The 24,028-nt window shown below is 32.4% G+C and overlaps 1 protein-coding gene and 1 long non-coding RNA gene across 4 annotated transcripts in view; both read right to left on the reverse strand.

Moving 5' to 3' along the window:
* Positions 1–607: 607 nt before the first annotated feature.
* The window catches only part of LOC126725061 (coatomer subunit zeta-2-like), an 83,249-nt gene continuing 59,828 nt past the window's right edge, over positions 608–24,028 (reverse strand). Inside the window, exons 1-6 of one of the 2 annotated variants that reach the window (XM_050429561.1) lie at positions 7,485–7,646; positions 5,202–5,361; positions 1,908–2,055; positions 1,731–1,808; positions 1,283–1,367; positions 608–937 (exon numbers count right to left, since the gene is read on the reverse strand). In XM_050429561.1, coding sequence (XP_050285518.1) covers positions 878–937; positions 1,283–1,367; positions 1,731–1,808; positions 1,908–2,055; positions 5,202–5,361; positions 7,485–7,493 — 540 coding nt within the window. In that variant the 5' untranslated portion in view covers positions 7,494–7,646 and the 3' untranslated portion in view covers positions 608–877. Of the gene's footprint in view, positions 938–1,282; positions 1,368–1,730; positions 1,809–1,907; positions 2,056–5,201; positions 5,362–7,484; positions 7,647–24,028 lie in introns of those variants that run through there. The other variant, XM_050429562.1, reaches the window with a different exon arrangement.
* LOC126725064 (uncharacterized) lies at positions 12,607–14,403 on the reverse strand. Of its 2 annotated transcripts, none has more exons than XR_007655310.1 (3): positions 13,834–14,403; positions 13,639–13,737; positions 12,607–13,010 (listed from the first exon to the last, which is right to left on the reverse strand). It is a non-coding gene; the product is annotated as an uncharacterized LOC126725064 (long non-coding RNA). The 2 variants fall into 2 exon arrangements; XR_007655309.1 differs by having other exon boundaries at positions 13,650–13,737; positions 13,834–14,397.

The raw sequence follows: 24,028 nt of genomic DNA on the forward strand, positions 1-24,028 counted from the left end.
CAACAGGTGGGATCGAATTGGATTGTAAACATCTTGTCACCACCTCATCTTCTCTTCAAGGTTGAGACAATTGTGCAAGATGAACATTAGAGTAAGTCAGATCAAGACATAATGGAGACATTTTGCCATTCATTGAGGTGGCACTGACACCAACGAGGGTAAAAAAGATGAGAGAGAAGGGAAAAGCCTAACATGGAGAGTATTGAGATACGGATATGAAAGATGGTAATGTGATATAAATTATATATATACACACACACAAGATGGGTGCAGGCGACAAGCTAGATAAAATCCGGCTCTGCTGGCGGAGACCCATGGGGGCAACCGGCAGGTTGGGTTATTCGTCAACTAAATCATTATTTATTAGACTGGGATATTTTTCCAATCTGTATTGATGATTCATTCAAAACAGGTCCTAGCGGACTAAGTTTTTTATTAATAAATAAATTAAATAGCAAGTCAAAATCATGATTAGTGTTTAGGAATAGGATAAGATCAATTATCATGATTAGATAGCTACGGATTGCACAGTGTACGTTATTTCAAGTATCGACAGGTTCTCAGAAAATAACAGGGGAAAAAACAGATGAGGGACCCCGGAGGGCAATTCAACAACTAAATCATCATCATTAGGCCAAGAAATGCAAGTGCAAGAGCCCACAGGCAAATAACAACATTTTCCATACGTTACTGATTATTGAGAGAGAGAGAGAGAGAGAGAGAGAGAGAGACCATAAAGAAGAAGCCAAATGGCATTATGTTTCATCATCCCATGTGCTAAATGAAGAGAAATGAATAACTACGCTACCCACACATGAAAAAGGATTTTAATCAACCAAAAGAATGCCATCTCATATTCTCTGTGTGCACGCATAACTCATTTGAGAAGGGTTCTTGTCAAATGTTCACGTGCTGTAGCCCATGCCTGAGTTATAGTCTGCAATTTTAGTCAAGAAAGATAAAGGATTAAATACAAAACCAAAGAAGAGAGCTGTAATTAATTACTTTTTTTAATGAGTAATTCAATTTTATTGATGAAAGGGAAGCTCAAATGGGAGAGCAAAAGGAGGGAGTCATTAAAGGCGGGTTAGTTAACGATAGTTCAAACAAATGACAAATAGAGTCCAAAAGTGTTGGGAGTTAGTGTTAGTGGGTTAGTGATGCATGCATATCTCATATAAAATGTGAAATTTGCGGATGATAACATCCATTACACTATCTTATATTTTATATAAGTGGATAAGTTGAGATTAAGATATGCGAATAGAGAAAGTTGCATTACTTGCTCAGACAACGGTGCGTCAGCATCCATGCTGTGGGTCGCCACTTTCCCTGCAATGACACTTGAGTCCGTTTCAAGTATCATCCTGCAAAATAGATATATGTTCTTAATAAATAATACATTCCTTGACCATAGAAGTAATGCAGTAAACTAGACGACACTTATTGATGCTTCATGGGAAAAAGGAAAAAAAAAAAAAAAACTCCTCCAATAGAGAAGGAAGCATGGTGGTGTGTGAAGTGGATTCCACTGACAGTATGGAGATTCATTATTGGAAGATTATAGTTCTCTATGGTACAACAAAATTCTTTTCCTTTATGTTCTTATCCATTATGATCTATCAAACTGATCCCACATACATTATTGGAAGTGTGGAAAAAGGAACATGGAAATATTTGATAAAGTGCAAATATGCAGGGTATGTGAATTTAAGAAGCACGTTACATACCCTCCATCAACAATCTCATCAAGGCATAAAAGAATGAGATCCAAGTTTTCGAGTGCCTCCCTTTTATCAACAGTGTTCCTACAGCAAGTGAAATAGAGAACGCATAAAACAGAAGCACAAACTAATAAATCTCTTTATCAAAATCAAGAAACAGAGGTTAATTATGACAAACAATACCTCAAGAGAAGGGCAACTGCATCAAAGAATCCCTGAAGAACTGTAGCTAAGATGAGTTCGTTTTCATCATCACCTCCAGTCACAAAAAAGTGCAGGTCCTGGACAAACTTGTAGATAACAATGTTGTTCTCAAACATAGCTATCTCAGCTGCAGACAGTAATACAGCAATATATCAATAATTCAAGTCTCAGGCTGTGTACCATATTTACCAGGCATCATCAACCTTTATAGAGGGTCCTACTATCACCTATGGCAATACTAATATTTTGTGTTTTTGTCTAGTCCCAGCTAAAAATTTTCCTCATCAAGTAGAATATATGAAAGCCCATGCTTGTCTCTTTTAGCTGAACGTTCACAAGAATATGCATTTGTGGCTTCAAGCCATGGGGCTAAAATATGCAGATATGTAATCATTGCTTTACCAATCCTTTTGACACCAGTAAGAAGATGCTTATATAGTTGATCTCAAAGCCAGGAATAATTAGAACTACCAAAACCTGTATTATACTTTTAAAGTGGTGGTTAATGGTTTTGGCTAACTGTTGTTAGCACACAAATAGCATAGAGAAAATAATGCAAGAAATACACTAAGGCTAACTTTTACCTAAAAAAAAAATACATTAGGGCTAGCTGTTGTTATTACACAACTATACAGAATGTAGTGCAAGCAATACACTCCAATGCCCTTGGAAATTGGAGATGTTCAAGGATAGAAAACTGCAGATCAGTAATTTAGCCAAGGTAATTTAACAAGAAAGTGATTGACTGACATCTTGCAAATGTTTCAAGAGAAAATCTATGTATAAAGATTAATGATATTACCCATTTTCCCAATTTCAGAAAAATAATACATGATTGACCATATGGCTATGTCCTCTGTAGTCTGTAGAGCACACAAACTTGACTAATTGTATGATGCTAGCGTTTCAAATTCTACAGTCTATATTGAAATTCAAGGCACCAATACAAAATCTTGAGCTTAAAAAGTGACACAGGTTTTGTTTGAAAAAGTATAGATCACATCAGTCAAGAACTGAACTTGTTAGAGGGATCAATTTGAGAAAAATGCTCATACATCCCCTGAACTTTGAAGTAAAGGCCAAGACACCCCCTGAACTTTTTTATTAGCCAATTTACTCCATAAACTTTACATACCTGCCAAATCAGTACCTCTGTTAGTCTACTGTTAAAAAAACTAACGGAATAGTCATGTGAGACACACATGGGTTTTAAAAAACAAATTCAAACCCCTTAGAAAACAAAATCTTGAGCTTAAAAAGTGACACAGGTTTTGAAACCTGGCGGATTGACGCAAAGAAAGAGAACATTTCAAGAACCCATTGACACTCTTACCAACTTGAAGGGGCTTCGAATCCCCACATGAATCCAACAACACACAGAAAACACATGAGCTTTAAAAAACAAATTCAAACCCCTTAAAAAACAAAATCTTGAGCTTAAAAAGTGACAGGTTTTGTTTGAAAAAGTATAGATCACATCAGTCAAGAACTGAACTTGTTAGAGGGATCAATATGAGAAAAATGTTCATACACCCCCTGAACTTTGAAGTAAAGGCCAAGACACCCCCTGAACTTTTTCATTAGCCAATTTACTCTATAAACTTTACATACCTGCCAAATCAGTACCCCCGTTAGTCTACTGTTAAAAAAACTAACGGAATAGTCATGTGAGACACACATGAGCTTTAAAAAACAAATCCAAACCCCTTAATTTGAAATCTGGTGGATTGATGCAAAGACAGAGAACATTTCAAGAACCCATTGACACTCTTACCAACTTGAAGGGGCTTCGAATCCCCACATGAAACCAACAACACACAAAAAACACCATAATCAGCACAAACACCTTGACCCATATACTCCACAACTTTTTTTTTTTTGCATAACAGTGGAAATTTTATTGATGAAACAAACCATACAAGATATATCAGAGTTCACACTTGCGACAGCACACTTAAACCAGAGTAACCGGACACTAACTACAACACACTGGACTACACATGGACTACTACAACAAAACAAAAAAAAAAAAAACAGAGAAGTCCTTAACCACATCAAACTACCAGCAACTAAACATTACCAAAAAAAAAAAAAAAAAAAAAAAAAAAAACTGGGAAAATTGTCCACAATTTCGCCTAGGCCAATTGTCAGCCCAAGCGGAAAAACAACTCCTCCAGCCACACTGAACAAAACCACTCAACACACAAGCGAAACCACTCTTCAACTTGTTCAACCTTGCCCTCCTCACACAAACCCATCAAATCAACATTTGGTGGGTCACCGCATAATGGGTCACTCTCATTTTCATTCTTAAGCTAATTACTGTTCATCTTTTGCACATTGGAGTGGTTCCTCTTCCTGTTACTCTGTGAATGTGAAGAAGGTTCAGGGTGGGATTTGTACTGAGTGTTGGTGCATTGGCGGTGAGAGACACCACTACCGTGACGGCAATAGGCCTTTGAGTCGTGGGCATTGGGTAGTGCGTAGGTGCATAAAGGTTCAGATGATGTGGGGTTGAGATAGCTGATCTGAAAGTTGTGGTGCTATTTGAGGTCTCAAGTGGGAAGCGATAATGGAGTTTCTTGAGCCCTGAAGAGATATTAGAGAAGCCATCCTCTATCCAGTCAGACCTTGCTTCTTTTCTTTGTTCTTTCCATTAATCCATTGAGTTTTAAATTAAGGGGTTTGAGTTTGTATTTAAAGCCCATGTACATCTCACGTGACTATTCTGTTAGTTTTGACTGTATACTAACTGGAGATACTCATTTGACAGGTCTTTAAAGTTTATGGAGTAAATTGGCCAATAAAAAAGTTCAGGGGTTCTTGGCCACTACTTCAAAGTTCAGGGCATGTATGGGCATTTTTCTCGATCAATATAGCATGGAGTGCATGAATTTACATGCATAGAATTGCAAGCCATGCACACAGGTTCTAGTTATCCACTGACTTAACACACCATTTTTTCTGAAATACATGAGAGGAGCTTTCTGATTTTTTTTATTTTTTTTATTATAAGTAAAATGTTTTAGTCAAAGAAAGAAAAGCTCAGAATGGCAGGCATCGTGGGGAAGCTTTCTGATTTGGTTTAAATATTAAAACTGCGTTCTAATTTAGCAGAAGAAAATAGTTTTTAATGCAATAGAATAGCAAACAACTAGCTGAGAAGGCAAAAAATAGATGAGAAAGTTTGCATACCAATATATATAATTAATTGGCTGATAATATTTGGACAAGAACAACTGTACTATTTAAAGTTGAGATATCACAGCATACCTTCTACCCGAGCATTGGACTTCAGAGTCTTGGTAAAAACAGATTTTTCAAAAGCTAACTTTGCACTATTTGTTGGCCAATCATCTGAGTAATACTTGACTGCCACACGCTTGCCTTCAGAGTCTAGAAGAAGAATGTTCTTCACCGTAGGGCATGATTCCTATTTAAAACAAAAATAACTGGATTAATACAATAACAAATCCCTTTACACTAAAAAAGACACTTTTAAAACGTAACAATTAAAAAATGCAGAACATATCTTTTTTTTTTTTTTGCTAGGTCAATATATTTTTTTTGCTAGGTCAATATGGGGGGGGGGGGGGGGGGGGGAACAGGTTCAAACCATAGAAATATCTAAATTTTTCAACTAAAAAAAAAAAAAAAAAAAAACTATTGCATGTTACTAGAAAGACCAAGACTCAAGTCTGCATGACCAATACTTTAAGATCACTCTGATGAACCTTTACAACTTTTTTCCATTAATAAGTTACAGATCTAATGGCTTTTGAACCCACAGCCTCACCCTCCATCCATTCTTCTGGGAGGAGGGAGTTCTCTTTGAGCTAGAACTCATTAACAGTTCACTTTCATGAACAAAATTGTGACTAACACTACTGTATCATTGGCTCTGTTTCCAACATTATCATTCTATTGATTTATGTCAATTTCTTGTAAGGCTATGCACAACTGGCCATGTAGGCACCCTAATGCTATTGCTTACGCCATATAATCTCACACAACCAAGTCACCCTCCATAATTCCCTCAAATTCTAGAGGTTCTATAACTGTACCCAGCTGGGTATTCGCATATTGCTGCATGCAATTCTTTTGTGCATTACTGCACCTAAGGCAGCCAATGTGATTCTAGCCATTCCAATGCTCTACTACTAATCAGCATAGATCGCACAGTTTGGACCTAAATCAACCACCCATCACTTCCAAAACGAATCCCAAATCCTCTTAACAAGTCTCACAAGATCCTACATTAATCAAATCCTAAAATGGCTAGCATTTCATGGCCACATAAATTGATCTCTTGGTTGAGTTTTAGGTAACATAGTCAAATACACCTAGCACAGCCAATGTGATCTACTGCTATTGAACATGGATCACACATTGGGACCACCATATAATTAGTACTACTAATTAACATAGATCACACAATGAGACTTAAATTAACAGCCCATCATTTGCAAAACCAAACCTAAAATCTAATAAGAAGTCCAGAAAATCCTACATTAATCAAAGCCCAAAATGGCTAAAATTTCATAGCCCTGTAAGCTTAACTCTTTAATTGAGTTTACGTCACAAACATTGTCGAATATGCCTAACACAGCCAATGTGATTCCCATCATTTAAATACTACAACTATTCAACATAGATAACACAATTTGGAGTTAAAACAACCCCCATCATATCCAAAACCAATTCCAAAGTCTCCTACCAACTGCCACAAAGTCCTACATTGATCAAAAGTTCAAAACCCCAAACTGGATAACGTTTCATAGTTAAATAAGCTTAACACAGTCAATCTGATCCCCACCATGTAATTACTACCACTAATCACACAGATCACAGATTTTAGAGCTCAACCAACCACCCAGCATTTCCAAAACCAATCCTAAACTCTCCTAATAGCTGCCACGACATCCTACATTGAGCAAAACCCCAAAACTGGCTAAAATTTCATAGTCAAATAAGCATAACACAGCCAATCTGATTATGATCCCCCACCCCCCACCATCACCATGTAATTACTACCACTAAGCCACACAGATCACACCCTTTTTGCATCCAAATAATGCACCCATCAATCCCAAAACCAATCCCAAGCGCTCCAGACCAGCACCACTAGATCCTACATTAACATTACATTGAGCTCCAAAGTGAAGTCTTGGTTCAGTATTAACAACAAACACCTTATAAACAAATATTCAACAACAACATCAACTACACACTCTTTTTCCATTATGTGAATCCTCTGATTACTAAAAAGTAAATAAATTCACACATTGCACAGATCTAAACCAAAAAATTACAAATTGTACGAAACTTTAGATCCAAAACTAATAACACAAAAAAGGGGCATTTAGAATTTGCTTAATTTCTTCGGATCTATCATACTGAACAACCATAAAAATCAACTTTCATAAAATTTTCTCAGCAACCAAACAAACAGAGATTAACAATAGTCCTAGTTGTATTACTTTGTGGATTCGGAATTTGATAGTTGAATAAACATTTCGTTGTGTGCAATTGTAAGAGAAAGAGAGAGAGACTTACGCGAGCCATTGATGAAAGATTCAGAACACAGAGATTGAGAGATATGTTGCAGATTACAGAAACGTAAGCTTTTTGAGTAGTTTGGTAACGACCTATATGAGAGTGTTTTATTTTATTTTTTTCGCGGTGGTGATGGTGTTTTTAACTTTTTATTTTATTTTATTTTTCTGGTAAAGTATTAAATTTTTAAATATGAATTTTTTGGTGTATTAATTTTGTATTAAAATATTTAAAGTTTATCAAAAGATTTTTTGAGAGAGTTTCAATCAAAAGATTTAATTGTATTAAATTTTTAATTGAATTGTATTTTTAAACACCCACGAAGAGAAGCTATTAAAGAAATTGATAGTGGTGTAAATCTAAAAGGGCCTAACTCTTGAATACACAATACAGATTTTAAACCTCTTTAATTCACACTCATTTTTCAATGTGATATTAACCCACTGTTTTTTTTTTTTTTTTAATATTAAGTATTTTAACACACACATGGAAAGAAGAGAGAATATTTTAAAAATTTTTGTTTATTATATTTTTCTTTTTTCAACGGCTTATGGAGATATTTGCTATCGCAATTATTTTGGTACTTGATAAATTTTTTATTTTTATTCTAAATTTATCAATTTATTTATCAACCATAGTTAAACTTTTGTAATGAGATTCTTATACTAGAAAGTTAAAAAAATTTCAAATTTTAAGGGAAGGGGGTGTTTTTTCCATTCAGGTTTGGAGTTGAGTGTCATTTCCTCAAACCTCAAGGGAGGGCTGTGTAACCATTCCATAGTTTTCTTTTTAAAAAAACTATTATGTTAAATATATTACAAAATAAGCTAAAATTGATTTATTTTAAAAAAATCCAAAATTTATATTATTGATAAAAAAAAAAGATAACACTGAGAAAAATTAAAATTTGTTTTTAACAATTATTGATGTCTTGAATAATTGCTAGAGAATAGTACTCTTATAGAAAGGATGCCATAAGTTCAAATTCTACGGATATATAAATAACTTTGTGCCACGTTTGAAATAAGTTGGTTTAATTACAAATCTAGCTCATCTTCTAACTATATTTATGTATGTTTCACTAGCCACTACCTTGATTGTTTCCTTTATTTCCTTTCTCCCCTCTATGGTTTGAGTAATTCTACGGTACCTCTAGAGGTATGCAGTTAAATGTTCCCTGCCCAATGTGCAATGCAGTAAACAAATCCATTATTCATGCTCTCCGAGATTGCAATGTGGTGAAAGCAACATGGTGCCAACTTGGTGTTCACAGCAACAATTCCACTTTTTTTTCTCAAGGAATCAAAGATTGGCTAAGCATCAATGCCAAGTCAAAGTGGCTGTCTTCTTCGAACCACCCTCCATGGAATGTATTGTTTCCCTTTGCTATCTGGCTTATATGGCAGCAACGTAACCAAATGGTTTTCAAGGGTAAAGGAGCAAACCCACAATTGGCAAAGAGTATCATCATGCAAGCCACGGAGTATGCTTTGTGCATCAATTGGCCTAGTAGGAACCAAACTAGAGTGGTTAGACAGATCAGTTGGGAAAAGCCAGATTCAGGTTGGGTTAAGTTAAACACAGATGGGTCGGCTTCTGATCATTTGAATGCAGTGGGGTGTGGAGGTCTGATAAGGGATGACCAAGGGAGATGGCTTGGGGGGTTTTCGAGACATATTGGACATACCAACAGCTTCATAGCTGAGATTTGGGAGCTTCAGGACGGTCTCCATTTCTGCCATCTTATGAACTATCACTCTGTCATTGTTGAGCTGGATGCTAGTGCATTAGTTACTGCACTTAGCAACCCTGTTTATGCCAACACCATTCTCTCCCCTTTGTTTGATGATTGTAAACAGTTAGTCGCTCGCATTCCACAATGCCGTATTAGACATATCTTTCGAGAAGCCAACATGTGCGCTGACAAGCTGGCTAGGCCTCATGCAATCTATTGATTTTGTTTCCTTGTCTAGTCCGCCTGTGGACTTGATTCCCCTCATTGAGGCGAATAACAATGGTCTGTACACGAATAGAGTAGGCCCTGTTGGTGCCTTTGTTTCTTAGTTTTGTTTAATTGAATTTCCAGTTTACCAAAAAAAAAAAAAAAAGTAATTCTATGGTACTCTTTTTTTTGGCTACGATACTCACTAGTTGACAACCTATTATACTAGGTTACCAAAACATCATATTTGACGGTTCCATCCTCATATTGTGCAGTTTCAATATCACATGTGACAATTTTTTTGTCACATTTGATGGTTCCCTTATTTTTTTCTCACATTTGACGGTTTCATTCTCATATTGTGCAGTTTCAACATCACATGTGACAATACTCTTGCCACATTTAGTGATTCCTTTTTTTTTTTTTTCACATTTGAAGGTTTCCTTTATTATACTAGGTTACCAAAACATCACATTTGACAGTTTCATCCTCACATTGTGCAGTTCCAATATCACATGTAACAATTCTTTTGTCACATTTAATGGTTCCCTTATTTTTTTTCTCACATTTGACGATTCCATCCTCATATTATGCAGTTTCAACATCACATGTGACAATACTCTTGTCACATTTGGTGATTCCTTTATTTTTTATTTTTTCACATTTGAAGGATTCCTTTATTATACTAGGTTACCAATCACATTTGACAGTTCCATCCTCACATTATGCAGTTCCAATATCACATGTGACAATTCTTTTGTCACATTTGATGGTTCCCTTATTTTTTTTCTCACATTTGACAGTTCCATCCTCATATTGTGTAGTTTCAACATCACATGTGATAATACTCTTGCAACATTTGGTGATTCCTTTATTATTATTATTATTTTTTTTTCAGATTTGACAGTTCCATCCTCACATTATGCAGTACCAATATCACAAGTGACTGTACTTTTGTCACATTTGGTGGTTCCTTTATTTTTTTTTTCTCATATTTGACAGTTTCATCCTCATATTGTGTAGTTCAAACATCAAATATAACTGTTCTTTTGTCACATTTGACAGTACTTTTGTTACATTCGGTTATACCCTATTTTTTTCTCATATTTGTCAGTTTCATCTTCACATTATGCAGTTCTAACATTACATGTGATTGTTGTTTTGTCACATTTGGTGGTTACCTTTTTTTTTTTTTTTTCCCCTCACATTTGATAGTTCCATTGTCACATTAAACAATACCAACATCATATTTAACTGTATTTTTATCGAATTTAGTAGTACCCTATTTTTTTTTTGCACATTTGACAATTCTATTGTCACATTGAGCAGTATTAACATCGCTTATGACAGTACTTTTGTCACATTTGGTGGTATCATTATTTTTTTTCTCACATTTGATAGTTCCATCATCACATTAGGCAGTATCAATACCATATCTAACCATACTTTTGTCACATTTGGTGGTATTCTCATTTTTTTCTCACATTTGAAAATTTCATCGTCACATTCGGCAGTACCAACATGACATCTAACCATACCTTTTGTCACAATCTGTGGCACCATTATTTTATTTTATTTTTTGCACTTTTGATAGTTCCATTGTCACATTGAACAATATCAACATCACATGTGACCAAAATATCCCCAAAACTCTCAAAAAAATACTAGGATACCCTTAAAACCTAAAAATGACCGAAATACACTTAGAACCTAAATAATGATCGAAATGACCCTAAAACCAAAAAAATGACCAAAATACTCTTTAAACCTAAAAAATGACCAAAATACCCTTAGAACCTAAAAAATGACTTAAATGACCCTGAAACCTAAAAAAAATGGCTAAAATGACTTTATAATCTAAAAAGTGACTAAAATACTCTTAAAACCTAAAAAATGACTGTAATACACTTGAAATCTAAAAATTGACCGAAATACATCTAGAACCTTAAAAATGACCTTAAAACCCTAAAAAATGACCAAAATACCCTTAGACCCTAAAAATGACCAAAATGACTGTGAAACCTAAAAAATGATGAAAATGAACTTGTAACCTAAAAAGTGACTGAAATAACCTTAGGACCTAACAAAATGACTGTAATGCACTTAAAACCTAAAAAATGACCAAAATACCCTCGAAATCCTATAAAATTATTGAAATAACCTTAGAACCTAAAAATGATCAAAATACCATTAGAACCTAAAAATGACTGAAATGACCCTAAAATCTAAAAAATGACCGAAATATCCTTGAAACCTAAAAAATGATAGAAATACCCTTATAACCTAAAAAATGACCGTGATGCCATTGAAACCAAAAAAAAAAAAAAAAGACCCTGAAACCTTTATTTGCAAGACCAAAATGACAATAAAAATTTTATATAACCACTCTACTTGCTTCCCCCCCCCCCCCCCTCCCCCCCTAAAAGTCTCAGTGGAACTTATAAATTTTTCCTTTGTCATTAAGTTGTTGTATTTTGTTGTATACTTATTGTAATTTAAAAGATGATAAGTTATCTATAAAAAAAAACTATCTAGTACACACACACACTTATATTTTTAAGTCTTAGTTTGAAATTCTCGCAAAAAAGGTTAAGGTTGTGTTTGGGTGGCAACATTTGGATTTGAATTTGGATTTTAAATTAATGGATTTAAAATGCTTTGATTTGAAATCCATTGATTTTAAAATGCCTTGTTTGGGTCTTTTTATAAAACTCGAGATTTGAAATTCATTATTTGAAATTTCATTGTTTGGATACCTAAATTTGGATTTGGATTTAGAATTGGATTTAAGATCATAAAAGATTTTTTCCAATTATTATTTTTCTTAAACCTTCTACATTTTAATTTTAGTAACATTTTTAATAAATACACGAGGTAATGAAAAAGCCATTGATAACCCAATTGACAAGATGATGACTAAAAATCTGTCATCATAGACAACTAATAATTTGCTATTAGTTACAACTTGGACTTGCAAAATATGAATTTATCATATAACTAAAAACAATTTTTATTGTTCCATCATAATCATTATCAATGGAGAGGACAATCATAATCGATCTAGATATTATGGACATTTGACCCCAAAATTTATAACCCACTTTCATGTACTCATGTACAACAAATAGGTCTCTTGTTGTAAAGTATCTAAAGGAAGAAGCCAGACTACAAAGAAATCTATTATAAGTATCTTGACTACTACTTACTTTGCTACTTGCTCATCACAAGAAGGAAAAAAATTCATTTACAACGGAAATCCACTTCAATGTATTTCCTTCAAATCTATATTTGAATACCATCATGGCAATAATTGAAAATGAGACAATCAAAAGCAGCTTGCAATGGGTCTTCACATCTGGATCATTCATCCTTAAGTTTTCAACAGGGCAACTTCTAACTTGTAGGAGTTTCTTATTGTCCCTTCTACAACTCAAGTGGTAAATGAAATATCTACATTTACATGGTATAACTATCAACACTTAGAAAAAGGAGATGTTCATAAGAGCACATCTCGTTGCATTGAGCCTCAACTATTTATCTATATAACTGAAATGATTCAACAACTTTGGCTCATCTAGCTCAACCTGAAAATTTCAGCAAGTTCCAAATCATATAAATTAGTTTAAAATAAATTCAAATAAACAACGGCGTGCTAAAAAATAAGGATATATGATGAACTTCTACGAGGTTTCTTATCATTTGAAAGTTGAGTAATGATGTAAATGACTATTGCTGAAATTGATATTGGGCATCTACTAAAATTAGGGAAAAAAAGATTCATTAATATAAACAATTGCCAACCAAAGAAAAATATCAACAAACCTGTTTTCAAAGCACATGAAAATCTCAGTCTCACTCACAAGTCACAACACCATATTATCTCACATTTGTAAGTTACTATAAATTGTAGTCTCCAAATTATACAATCATTTTCAAGTATTTGTGCAGCTTGCTTCATCTGAGTTGGAGTCAGTTACTCTAAAATCCAACATTGACATAATACTCCAAAAACAGGGCTTATTTTCATCTTATATAATTAAATATTAGATCAATATGCCTTGCATTAGAATTCTGGAGGGAAAATAACAAAAAAGGACCCCTTAAGCAAAATGCAGATGAGTAGGGTAAATGGAGAACCAATAGCAAGATCATAATTAAGGAAATACTTAAACCACAACTGAAGAATGAAGAATTAAAAGGAAGTGAAATTACTTGGAACTTACATAAGACCCGTAAGGCATGTGTGATTTTGCCCCATCAACAAACACTTCACTGTACATTTTGGTTGAGTGGTGCAATCTTCGGATCTTCCTAGATCAAAGAGAGAACAACATTTAAGCTTCAAACATCCACAGGACCAAGAAAAATACATAATTCAAATGCTTCAATTGAAAGGACAATAGATACCATGCTTAAAAACCTGCAATAGCCCTTAGTAAAGTGGACTTTTCCCTGATCTAGCAGGACCCATGATTACTGTCATAGTTCCAGGCAATGCAAACCATTCGAACTCTTCACAACTTCGTCAAAGTACTTCCTTTCACCCTTTATTGTGACAGTCAAGTCTTTCCAAACAACTGAAGCCCTTGCAATTTTCCTTGCTACAACTACACCCTTTGGTAGTGGTCGAGATGGCAAGGACCCACCATTGAGCTTCGAGAGAGATGAGGAGGCTGGGGTGATCACAATATTAATAGTGTCACAGTCACCTCCTTCCTCCACCCTCACATCAACATCTGTATCCTCCCATTCTGGTGAATCCTTAAATGAGATGGGTTGTCTCAGTGAACCAGGTTTACGCAAATAGAAAAAGTTACTTAAGGGCAGCCTACTTGCTGGACTACTAATGGAATCATGTCATTAAGAGCACATACACATGAGATTTTACTCAATCATGAGTCTTTAAGTGCTAAACAAATGTCCTCAACATGAATTTCTAGCCTTACATGAAAATTTTGCCTCACCGTAGAGAGTGGCGATTTATTTTTTATTTATTTATTTTTTTTTTTCAGAATTGTCATTAAAAAAATTAAATTTAACAAAATATAATAAAAATAAAACTTGCATATATCTATATCACAAAAAAGAAGAAGCAAATATATAAAGTTTTAAAATTTTCTTCTATGAGTTTTCATATTTTGAAATCATTATATGATAGCTTCATTATCAATGCTATTAGCTACATCATCTTTGTCAATATACACAACCAAGCAATCATTAAATTATTGATCTCCCATTCAATTACTAACATCTGACCAAAATAAGTAACAATATAAACAAAATGCATCATCCTTTTTTATGATATGTTCAACTAATTTTTGTATTCTTTAAATTAATTAGGATTAAACAGACACCGTGCTCCACTAATTTCTTTTTTAAGAGAAATTATGGCCAAGAGGTTGACAAGAACCTCTTTGTAAATATGCTCTTCTTATTTCTTCTCAATCATTAAGATGAAAAAATGAAACATGTTCCCATAGCTTAGGATAAGAAAGAAGATTATTTAAGTCAATACGAATTTTCTTAGAAAATGAATCTTGCAATACAAGTGATTTCATTATAATAAATTTGTTCGTGGTGCTAGCAAAAGAATAAAGAGTAAACTATAAGTTCATTCAATATATTCAACTTAGGTATTCAACCGTTACATTAATTATGTTTTACAAAGTATTCATGTATTACTCTGGTGCATATGCGCCTGTAGAAAATGTATCAAATAAATTCAACAAATTCAAATAAAGACTAAAGCAAACACTAATAGACTAACTATTTGAAAATGTGTGAATTTTAGAAAAAAAACATATAATGATTTCAAAATATGCCTTTTGAAAAACACAATTGAGAAAATCACAACTATACATTTGATTTGGGCTTTTGGACTAATTTGCATTTGTTTGGGCAATTTTTGAGAAGTGCTATATCCACAACATTTTCATAATACTTTTATAACAAGTCCTAAATGGTAAATTGTTATTGATTCTAATTGGAGAGATAAAAATTTATTTTTAATGGGCTCAAATTTTCATTTAGGGTGTTCAAGTTTTTTTTAGAGTGATGAAGAATTTTTTCTAGGATGGTCAACAACAACACATATTAATTTAAAATTTATTTTTTTAAGGAATAAAAAAAAAAAAAAATCAAGTTAGGGTGGCCATGTGACCACCCTGATTAACAAGTATACTTGCCCTTGACAGAGGAAAATATTGCATAATGGATGAATGGTCAACAAGTCCCCAAAAAAAGAAGAGTCAAATTCTAGATGATTCTGACATTGATGAATAATTTCTATGCAGTTACTTGAAAGACAGTTGTCAAATGAACCTAATGAAACATCTCATTACTTGTGTGTGATGAGTATTGATCCCTAGAGATTTTGCTTAAAGCCTATATTATTACTAATTTAATCATGTCATTAAGAGCACATACACATGATATTTTACTCCATTATAAGCCTTAGATTCCAAACAAATGTACTCAACATGAATTTATGGTTTTAGATAAATATTAATGGTCAACAAGTCATCCAACCAAAAAACAAAAGATGTCAATAAGTCAAATTCTTGATGATTTTGATATTAATGAAAAATCTCTACATGGTTACATGAGAGACGGTTGTCAAATGAACCAAACTCTACATCTCATCACTTGTGTGTGGTGAGCATTGATCTTTGGGAGTTGGGCTTAAAGCCAATATTATCACTAATTTAATCATGTCATTAAGAGCACATTCACATGATATTCTACTCAATCATGAGGTTTAAGTTCACATGATATTCTACTCAATCATGATATTCTATTGTTGATGTGAATCTCTTCCATGCCTCTTCAAAATTTTCACAAATCTCAAATGCTTTAGTTGTTCCTTACATCAAAATCAAGAACTCGAGGCAAATTAGTGGAGACGAACTCGTGTGAGACAATACAAGTACCCCTACTTAACTCTAGGCCAAAGGAGGCAGCTGGGGTTTCAAAGAAGAATTTCACCCTATCATTACCTATATGAATGCACATAAATGATTATAACAGAGTTCTCGCTACTTGTATTAACAACTACTCCGAGCAATAATGTTTTTTTTACTGTCTTCTAATGATGTAATAACTAATTTTATAGCTTGACGTTTCAATTTATAGTTTACGAGTGAACTCGATATACAAGAAAAGATGTGTAATTTAAACAAGTGGAATAAAAATCTACACAATCGTGAAGATGAATAAATATCTTTTGTTCCACTACGAGTATTTCATATTTCACCAATTATACTATATTATGTCCATGATTTCTTTTGATAAGAACTAGTGAATTCTTAAAAATTAGAGATGAATTTTGAGTAGTTCTTCGAGAGAATTATGCCTCATTGAAAAGATAAATTAATCCAATTTGAGGAAGAAATGAACGTGCAAGTCATTAATTGACAGCACAACAATGACTTGAACAACAACACAACAGCAGCTACATTGATTTAAGTGAATCAACTGAACTCTTATCATCTTTCTGGTATAAATTTTGATTACTTTATTAGGAAGAAATGACACATGGGAAGTTGAAATTAGTAAAGAATGAAGTGGAACTTGGGATTTTTATTTCATCAAATGAAGTGGTGATGTATTAAGCTCTGGGAGTTTGGCTCAAAGCCCATATTATCACTAATAGAATCATGTCATTAAGAGCACATACACATGAAATTTCACTCAATCATGAGCCTTGAGTGCCAGAAAAATGTCCTCAACATGAATTTCTGACCTTACATGAAAATTATGCCGCATAGTGGACAACGGTGGCTTAAGAAATTTTTTTTAGGAGTCGATAAAAAACTTAATCAAACAAAATTTAATAAAAATGAAACTTAAATATATCAACATCACAAAAAAAAAAAAAAAAAAAACACAGAAATATATAAAGTTTTAAAATTTTCTTTTACGAGTTTTCATATTTTGAAATTGTTGTATAATAGCTTCATTATCAATGTTATTAGCTACATTATCTTTGTCAATGTACACAACCAAGCAGTTATTAAACTATTGATCTCTCATTCAATTACTAATACTTTACCAAAATAAGTAAATTAAAATATAAACAAAATGCATCATCCTTTTTTATGATATGTTCCAACTAATTTTTTATTCTTTAAACTAATTAGGATTAAATCGATACAATGCTCCACTAATTTCTTTTTTAAGGGAAATTATGGCCAAGAGGTTGACAAGAACCTCTTTATAAATATGCCCTTCTTATTTCATCTTGATAATTAAGATGAAACATTTTCCCATATCCTAGGATCTAAAAGAAAATTATTCAAGTCAATATGAATTTTCTTAGAAAATGAATCTTGCAATACAAGTGATTTCCTTCTCAGAAATTTGTTCATAGTGCTAGCAAAAGAGTAAGGAGTAAACTATAAGTTCATTTAATATATTCAACTTAGGCATTCAACCGTTACATTAATCATGTTCTACAAAGTATTCAAGTATTACTTTAGTGCATATGCATGTGTAGAAAATGTATCAAATAAATTCAACAAATTCAGCTAAAGACTAAAGCAAGCGCAAAAAGACTAAGTGACTAACTATGAGAAAATGTGTGTTTTTTAGGAAAAAAAATATAATGATTTTAAAATATGCCTCTTGAAATCAAAATTTAAAAAATCACAATTAAACGTTTGATTTGGGCTTTTGGGCTAATTTGTATGTGCTTGGGAAATTTTTTGAGAAGTGCTATGTCCACAACATTTCCGTAATACTTTCATAACAAATCCTAACTGGTAAGTTGTTATTGGTTTAATTTAGACTTACCAATGAAATTATCTTTTAGTTCACTAGTATTAGCCAGTAACAATATGCCACTTAGGATTTATTTGTGAAAATGTTGTGAACATAGCACTTCTCACAATTTTTTGGTTCAATCTTCATTGGACCAAAATTTTATTTTTAATGGCTCAAATTTTTATTTAGGGTGTTCAAGATTTTTTTAGAGTGGTCAAGAATTCTTTCGAAGGTGGTCAAAAACACATAATAATCTAAAATTTAATTTTTTTTTAAGGTGTGTATATATATATATATATATATATATATCATAGAATTCAAGTCAAGGTGGTCACCACCCTGATTAACAAGTAGAGTCGCCCTTAATAGCGGAAAATATTGCATTATGGATTGATGGTCAACAAGTCAAAAAAAGAGAGCCAAATTCTAGATGATTCTGACATTGATGAATAATCTCTACGCGGTTACTTGAAAGATGGATGTCAAATGAACCTAATGCAACATCTCATCACCTGTGTGTGGTGAGCATTGATCTTTGGCGGTTTTGCGTAAAGCCTATTTTATCACTAATTTTATCATGTCATTAAGAGCACATACACAAGATATTTTATTCCATCATGAGCCTTAGGCTCCAAACAAATGTACCCAACATGAATTTATGGTCTTAGATGAAAATTAATGGTCAATAAGTCACACAACCAAAAAACAAAAGATGTCAATAAGTCTAATTCTTGATGATTTTGATATTTATAAAAAATCTCTATGCGGTTATGTGAGAGACGGTTGTCAAATGAACCTAACACCACATCTCATCACTTGTGTGTGGTGAGCATTGATCTTTGGGGGTTTGGCTTAAAGCCAATATTATCACTAATTTAATCATGTCATTAAGAGCACATTCACATGATATGCTACTCAATCATGAGGCTTAAGTTCATGAATTTTGGGCCTTACATGTAATAATGTAACATGGTGGAAAATATTGCATAATGGATTAATGGTCAACAAGTCACCCAATTCATAGTTAGTAAAATACGGTACGCGTTTGATACTGTAAATATACAGACGGGTTTAATTCGGCATCTTTTTAAAAAGTACGTTTCAAAAAATCGGCATAAAAATACGGAAACGGAGAAAGAACGCTATGTGTATAATATGAGTATATTACGTTTATTTTTTTAAAAAATCGTAACAAAAATACGGAAACATATATCTATACTTTTTAAAGATAAAAGCAATAATTTTTGTATCGTGACCTTTATCTCTTGCCAAGTGTGATTTAATCCTTAGAACATTTCAACAAAATTAATTTTTTTTAGAATGATGCTAGGATTACTACAAATTTTACTATTTAGATCTAACAAATTGATGTGGCAACTATTATAAATTTATAAAAGCACCACTTTTAAAAAAACACCCATAACTTTTAAAAAAAATATTTCTTAAAAATAAAAACACACTTCTATTATTTCGTTGTAAAATTACATTAATCGCATTCATTGTCACATCAACTTGTACACTTTTTATACTAAAACTTATAATAATTTTAACATTTTTTAAGAACTAACAATGGTTATTTTGTAAGCTTCTATTTTTATTTTTGGATTTACAACTTTAATAAAATAGATATATAAAACATTTTTTTAAAATCAAATAAGAAATATATTAAAAGTTTGATTGGAATACATTTCTAAAAGTGTTTTTTTTTTTTTTTTTTTTTTTTTTTTTTACACAGCAGAACTTTCAAGCAAAAGCTGCAAAACCATTATATATCGTGTTTGACTTTTGATGCCTAAAGCCAACCGTTTTCATTAGGAAAGTTACTTTTTAACAAGCTGTATCTTCAATCAAGCCGTACTAAACAAGCCGATATATACCTGTTCCGTTACAAACGTTTATTATACTTTCAGCCTCAAATTAACGCGTATAGTTCCGTATCATTGCCAATATGACTGGAGACATGAGTCTTTTTATAGATTACGGACGTACGTGATCAATACGCGTATCTTACGCGTAAAAACTAACTAGGACCCAATTAAAAAACAAAAGATGTCAATAAGACAAATTCTTAATGATTTTGATATTGATGAAAAATCTCTACGCAGTTAAATGAAAGATGATCGTCAAATGAACCTAACACTACATCTCTTCACTTGTGTGCTGAGCATTGATCTCTAGGGGTTTGGCTAAAAGCATATATTATCACTAACTTAATCATGTCATTAAGAACACATACACAAGACTTGAGATTGTACTCAATAATGAGCCTTAAGTTCCAAAAACAATTTACTCAACATCAATTTCGGGACCTACATGAAAATTATGTCACACGGTGGAAAATATTGCATAATAGATTAATGGTCAACAAGTCACCCAAAAAAAAAAAAGTTCAATGATTCAAATTCTTGATGATTATGATTTTGATGGAAAATCTTTACATTGTTATGTGAAAGATGGTTCTGAAATGAACCTAACATAACAAGTCCGTTTGTACTCAATAATGAGTCTTAAGTTCCAAAAACAATTTCCTCAATATGAATTTCTGGCCCTACATGAAAATTATGTCACACGGTAGAAAATATTGCATAATAGATTAATGGTCAACAAGTCACCCAATAAAAAAAAAAAATTCAATAATTCAAATTCTTGATGATTATGATATTGATGGAAAATCTCTACATTGTTACGTGGAAGACAGTTCTGAAATGAACCTAACACTACGGGTTTGTTTGGGAGTAGTTTATTTCATATGTCATTAAGAGCACATATGAAATTTCACTAAATCATGAGTCACGAGTGCCAGACAAATGTCCACAACATGAATTTCTAATCTTACATGAAAATTATGCTGCATAATGGATAGTGGCGGCTTCAAAAATTTTTTTAGGATAGCCGTTAAAAAACTTAATTTAAACAAAATTTAATAAAAATGAAACTTAAATATATCGACATCGCAAAAAATAAAAAATAAAAACCAAAAATATATAAAGTTTTAAAATTTTCTTCTACGAGTTTTCATATTTTGAAATTGTTGTATGATATCTTCATTATCAATAATATTAGCTACATTATCTTTGTCAATGTACACTACCAAGCAATCATTAAACTATTGATCTCCCATTCAATTACTAATACCTTACCAAAATAATTAAAAATAAAACAAAATGCATTATCCTTTTTTATGATATGTTCCAACTAATTTTTGTATTCTTTAAACTAATTAGGATTAAATCAACGCAATACTCCACTAATTTCTTTTTTAAAGGAAATTATGGCCAAGTGGTTGACAAGAACCTCTATATAAATATGCTCTTCTTATTTCATCTTGATCATTAAGATGAAACATTTTCCCATATCCTAGGATCTAAAAGAAAATTATTCAAGTCAATACGAATTTTCTTAGAAAATGAATCTTGCAATACAAGTGATTTGCTTATAAGAAATTTGTTCATAGTGCCAGCAAAAGAGTAAAGAGTAAAGAGTAAAGAGTAAACTATAAGTTCATTCAATATATTCAACTTAAGCATTCAACTGTTACATTAATCATGTTCTACAAAGTATTTAGGTATTACTTTAGTGCATATGCATGTGTAGAAAATGTATCAAATAAATTCAACAAATTCAGCTAAAGACTAAAGCAAGCACTAACAGACTAAGTGACTAACTATTTGAAAATGTGTGTTTTTTAGGAAAAAAATATAATGATTTTAAAATATGCCTTTTGAAATCAAAATTTAAAAAATCACAATTAAACATTTGATTTAGGCTTTTGGGCTAATTTGTATGTGTTTGGGCAATTTCTGAGAAGTGCTATGTCTACAACATTTTCATAATACTTTCATAACAAACCCAAACTGGTAAATTGTTATTGGTTCATATTTGAAATTAGCAATGGAATTATCTTTTTGTTCACTAGTATTACCCAATAATAATATGCCACTTAGAATTTATTTGTGAAAATATTGTGAACATAGCACTTCTCACAATTTTTTGGTTCAATCTTCATTGGACCAAAATTTTATTTTTAATGGCTCAAATTTTTATTTAGGGTGTTCAAGATTTTTTTTAAAGTGGTAAAGAATTTTTTCTAGAGTGGTCAACAACACATATTAATTTAGTATTTAATTTTTTTAAGGTATATATGAAAAAATAAAATTCAAGTCAAGGTGGTCACCACCCCGATTAACAAGTAGAGCCACCCCTAACAGTGGAAAATATTGCATAATGGATCAATGGTCAACAAGTCAAAAAGAGAGAGCCATATTCTAGATGATTCTAACATTGATAGATAATCTCTACGTGGTTGCTTGAAAGATGGATGTGAAATGAACCTAACACAACATTTCATCACTTGTGTGTGGTGAGCATTGATCTCTGGGGGTTTTGCTTAGAGCCTATATTATCACTAATTTAATCATGTCATTAAGAGCACATACACAAGATATTTTACTCCATCATGAGCCTTAGGTTCCAAACAAATGTACTCAACATGAATTTATGGTCTTAGATGAAAATTAATGGTCAATAAGTCACACAACCAAAAAACAAAAGATGTCAATAAGTCAAATTCTTGATGATTTTGATATTGATAAAAAATCTCTATGCGGTTATGTGAGAGACGGTTGTCAAATGAACCTAACACCACATCTCATCACTTGGGTGTGGTGAGCATTGATCTTTGGGGGTTTGGCTTAAAGCCAATATTATCACTAATTTAATCATGTCATTAAGAGCACATTCACATGATATTTTACTCAATCACGAGGCTTAAGTTCATGAATTTTGGGCCTTACATGAAATTATGTCACATGGTGGAAAATATTGCATAATGGATTAATGGTCAACAAGTCACCCAATTAAAAAACAAAAGGTGTCAATAAGACAAATTCTTAATGATTTTGATATTGTTGAAAAATCTCTACACAGTTAAATGAAAGATGATCATCAAATGAACCTAACACTACATCTCTTCACTTGTGTGTGCTGAGCATTGATCTCTAGGGGATTGACTAAAAGCATATATTATCATTAATTTAATCATGTCATTAAGAGCACATACACATGACTTGAGATTTTACTCAATAATGAGCCTTAAGTTCCAAAAACAATTTCCTCAACATGAATTTCTGGCCCTACATGAAAATTATGTCACACGGTGGAAAATATTGCATAATAGATTAATGGTCAACAAGTCACCCGAAAAAAAAAAAAAAAAAAAATTCAATGATTCAAATTCTTGATGATTATGCCATTGATGGAAAATCTCTACATTGTTACGTGAAAGATGGTTTTGAAATGAACCTAACACAATGGGTCCGTTTGTACTCAGTAATGAGCCTTAAGTTCCAAAAAAAATTTCCTTAACCTGAATTTCTGACCCTACTTGAAAATTATGTCACACGGTGGAAAATATTGCATAATAGATTAATGGTCAACAAGTCACCCAATAAAAACAATAATTCAATAATTCAAATTCTTGATGATTATGATATTGATGGAAAATCTCTACATTATTACGTGAAAGACGGTTCTGAAATGAACCTAACACTACTGGTTTGTTTGGGAACAGTCTATTTCATATGTCATTAAGAGCACATATGAAATTTCACTAAATCATGAGCCATGAGTGCCAGACAAATGTCCACAACATAAATTTCTGACCTTATATGAAAATTATGCAGCACAATGGACAGTGGCAGCTTCAGAAATTTTTTTAGGATAGTCGTTAAAAAACTTAAATTAAACAAAATTTAATAAAAATGAAACTTAAATATATTGACATCGCAAAAAAAAAAAAAAAAAAAAAAAAAAAAAAAAAAAACAGAAATATGTAAAGTTTTAA

Source organism: Quercus robur, chromosome 5 (genome assembly GCF_932294415.1).
Source record: "Quercus robur chromosome 5, dhQueRobu3.1, whole genome shotgun sequence".
Classification (NCBI taxonomy): domain Eukaryota; kingdom Viridiplantae; phylum Streptophyta; class Magnoliopsida; order Fagales; family Fagaceae; genus Quercus; species Quercus robur.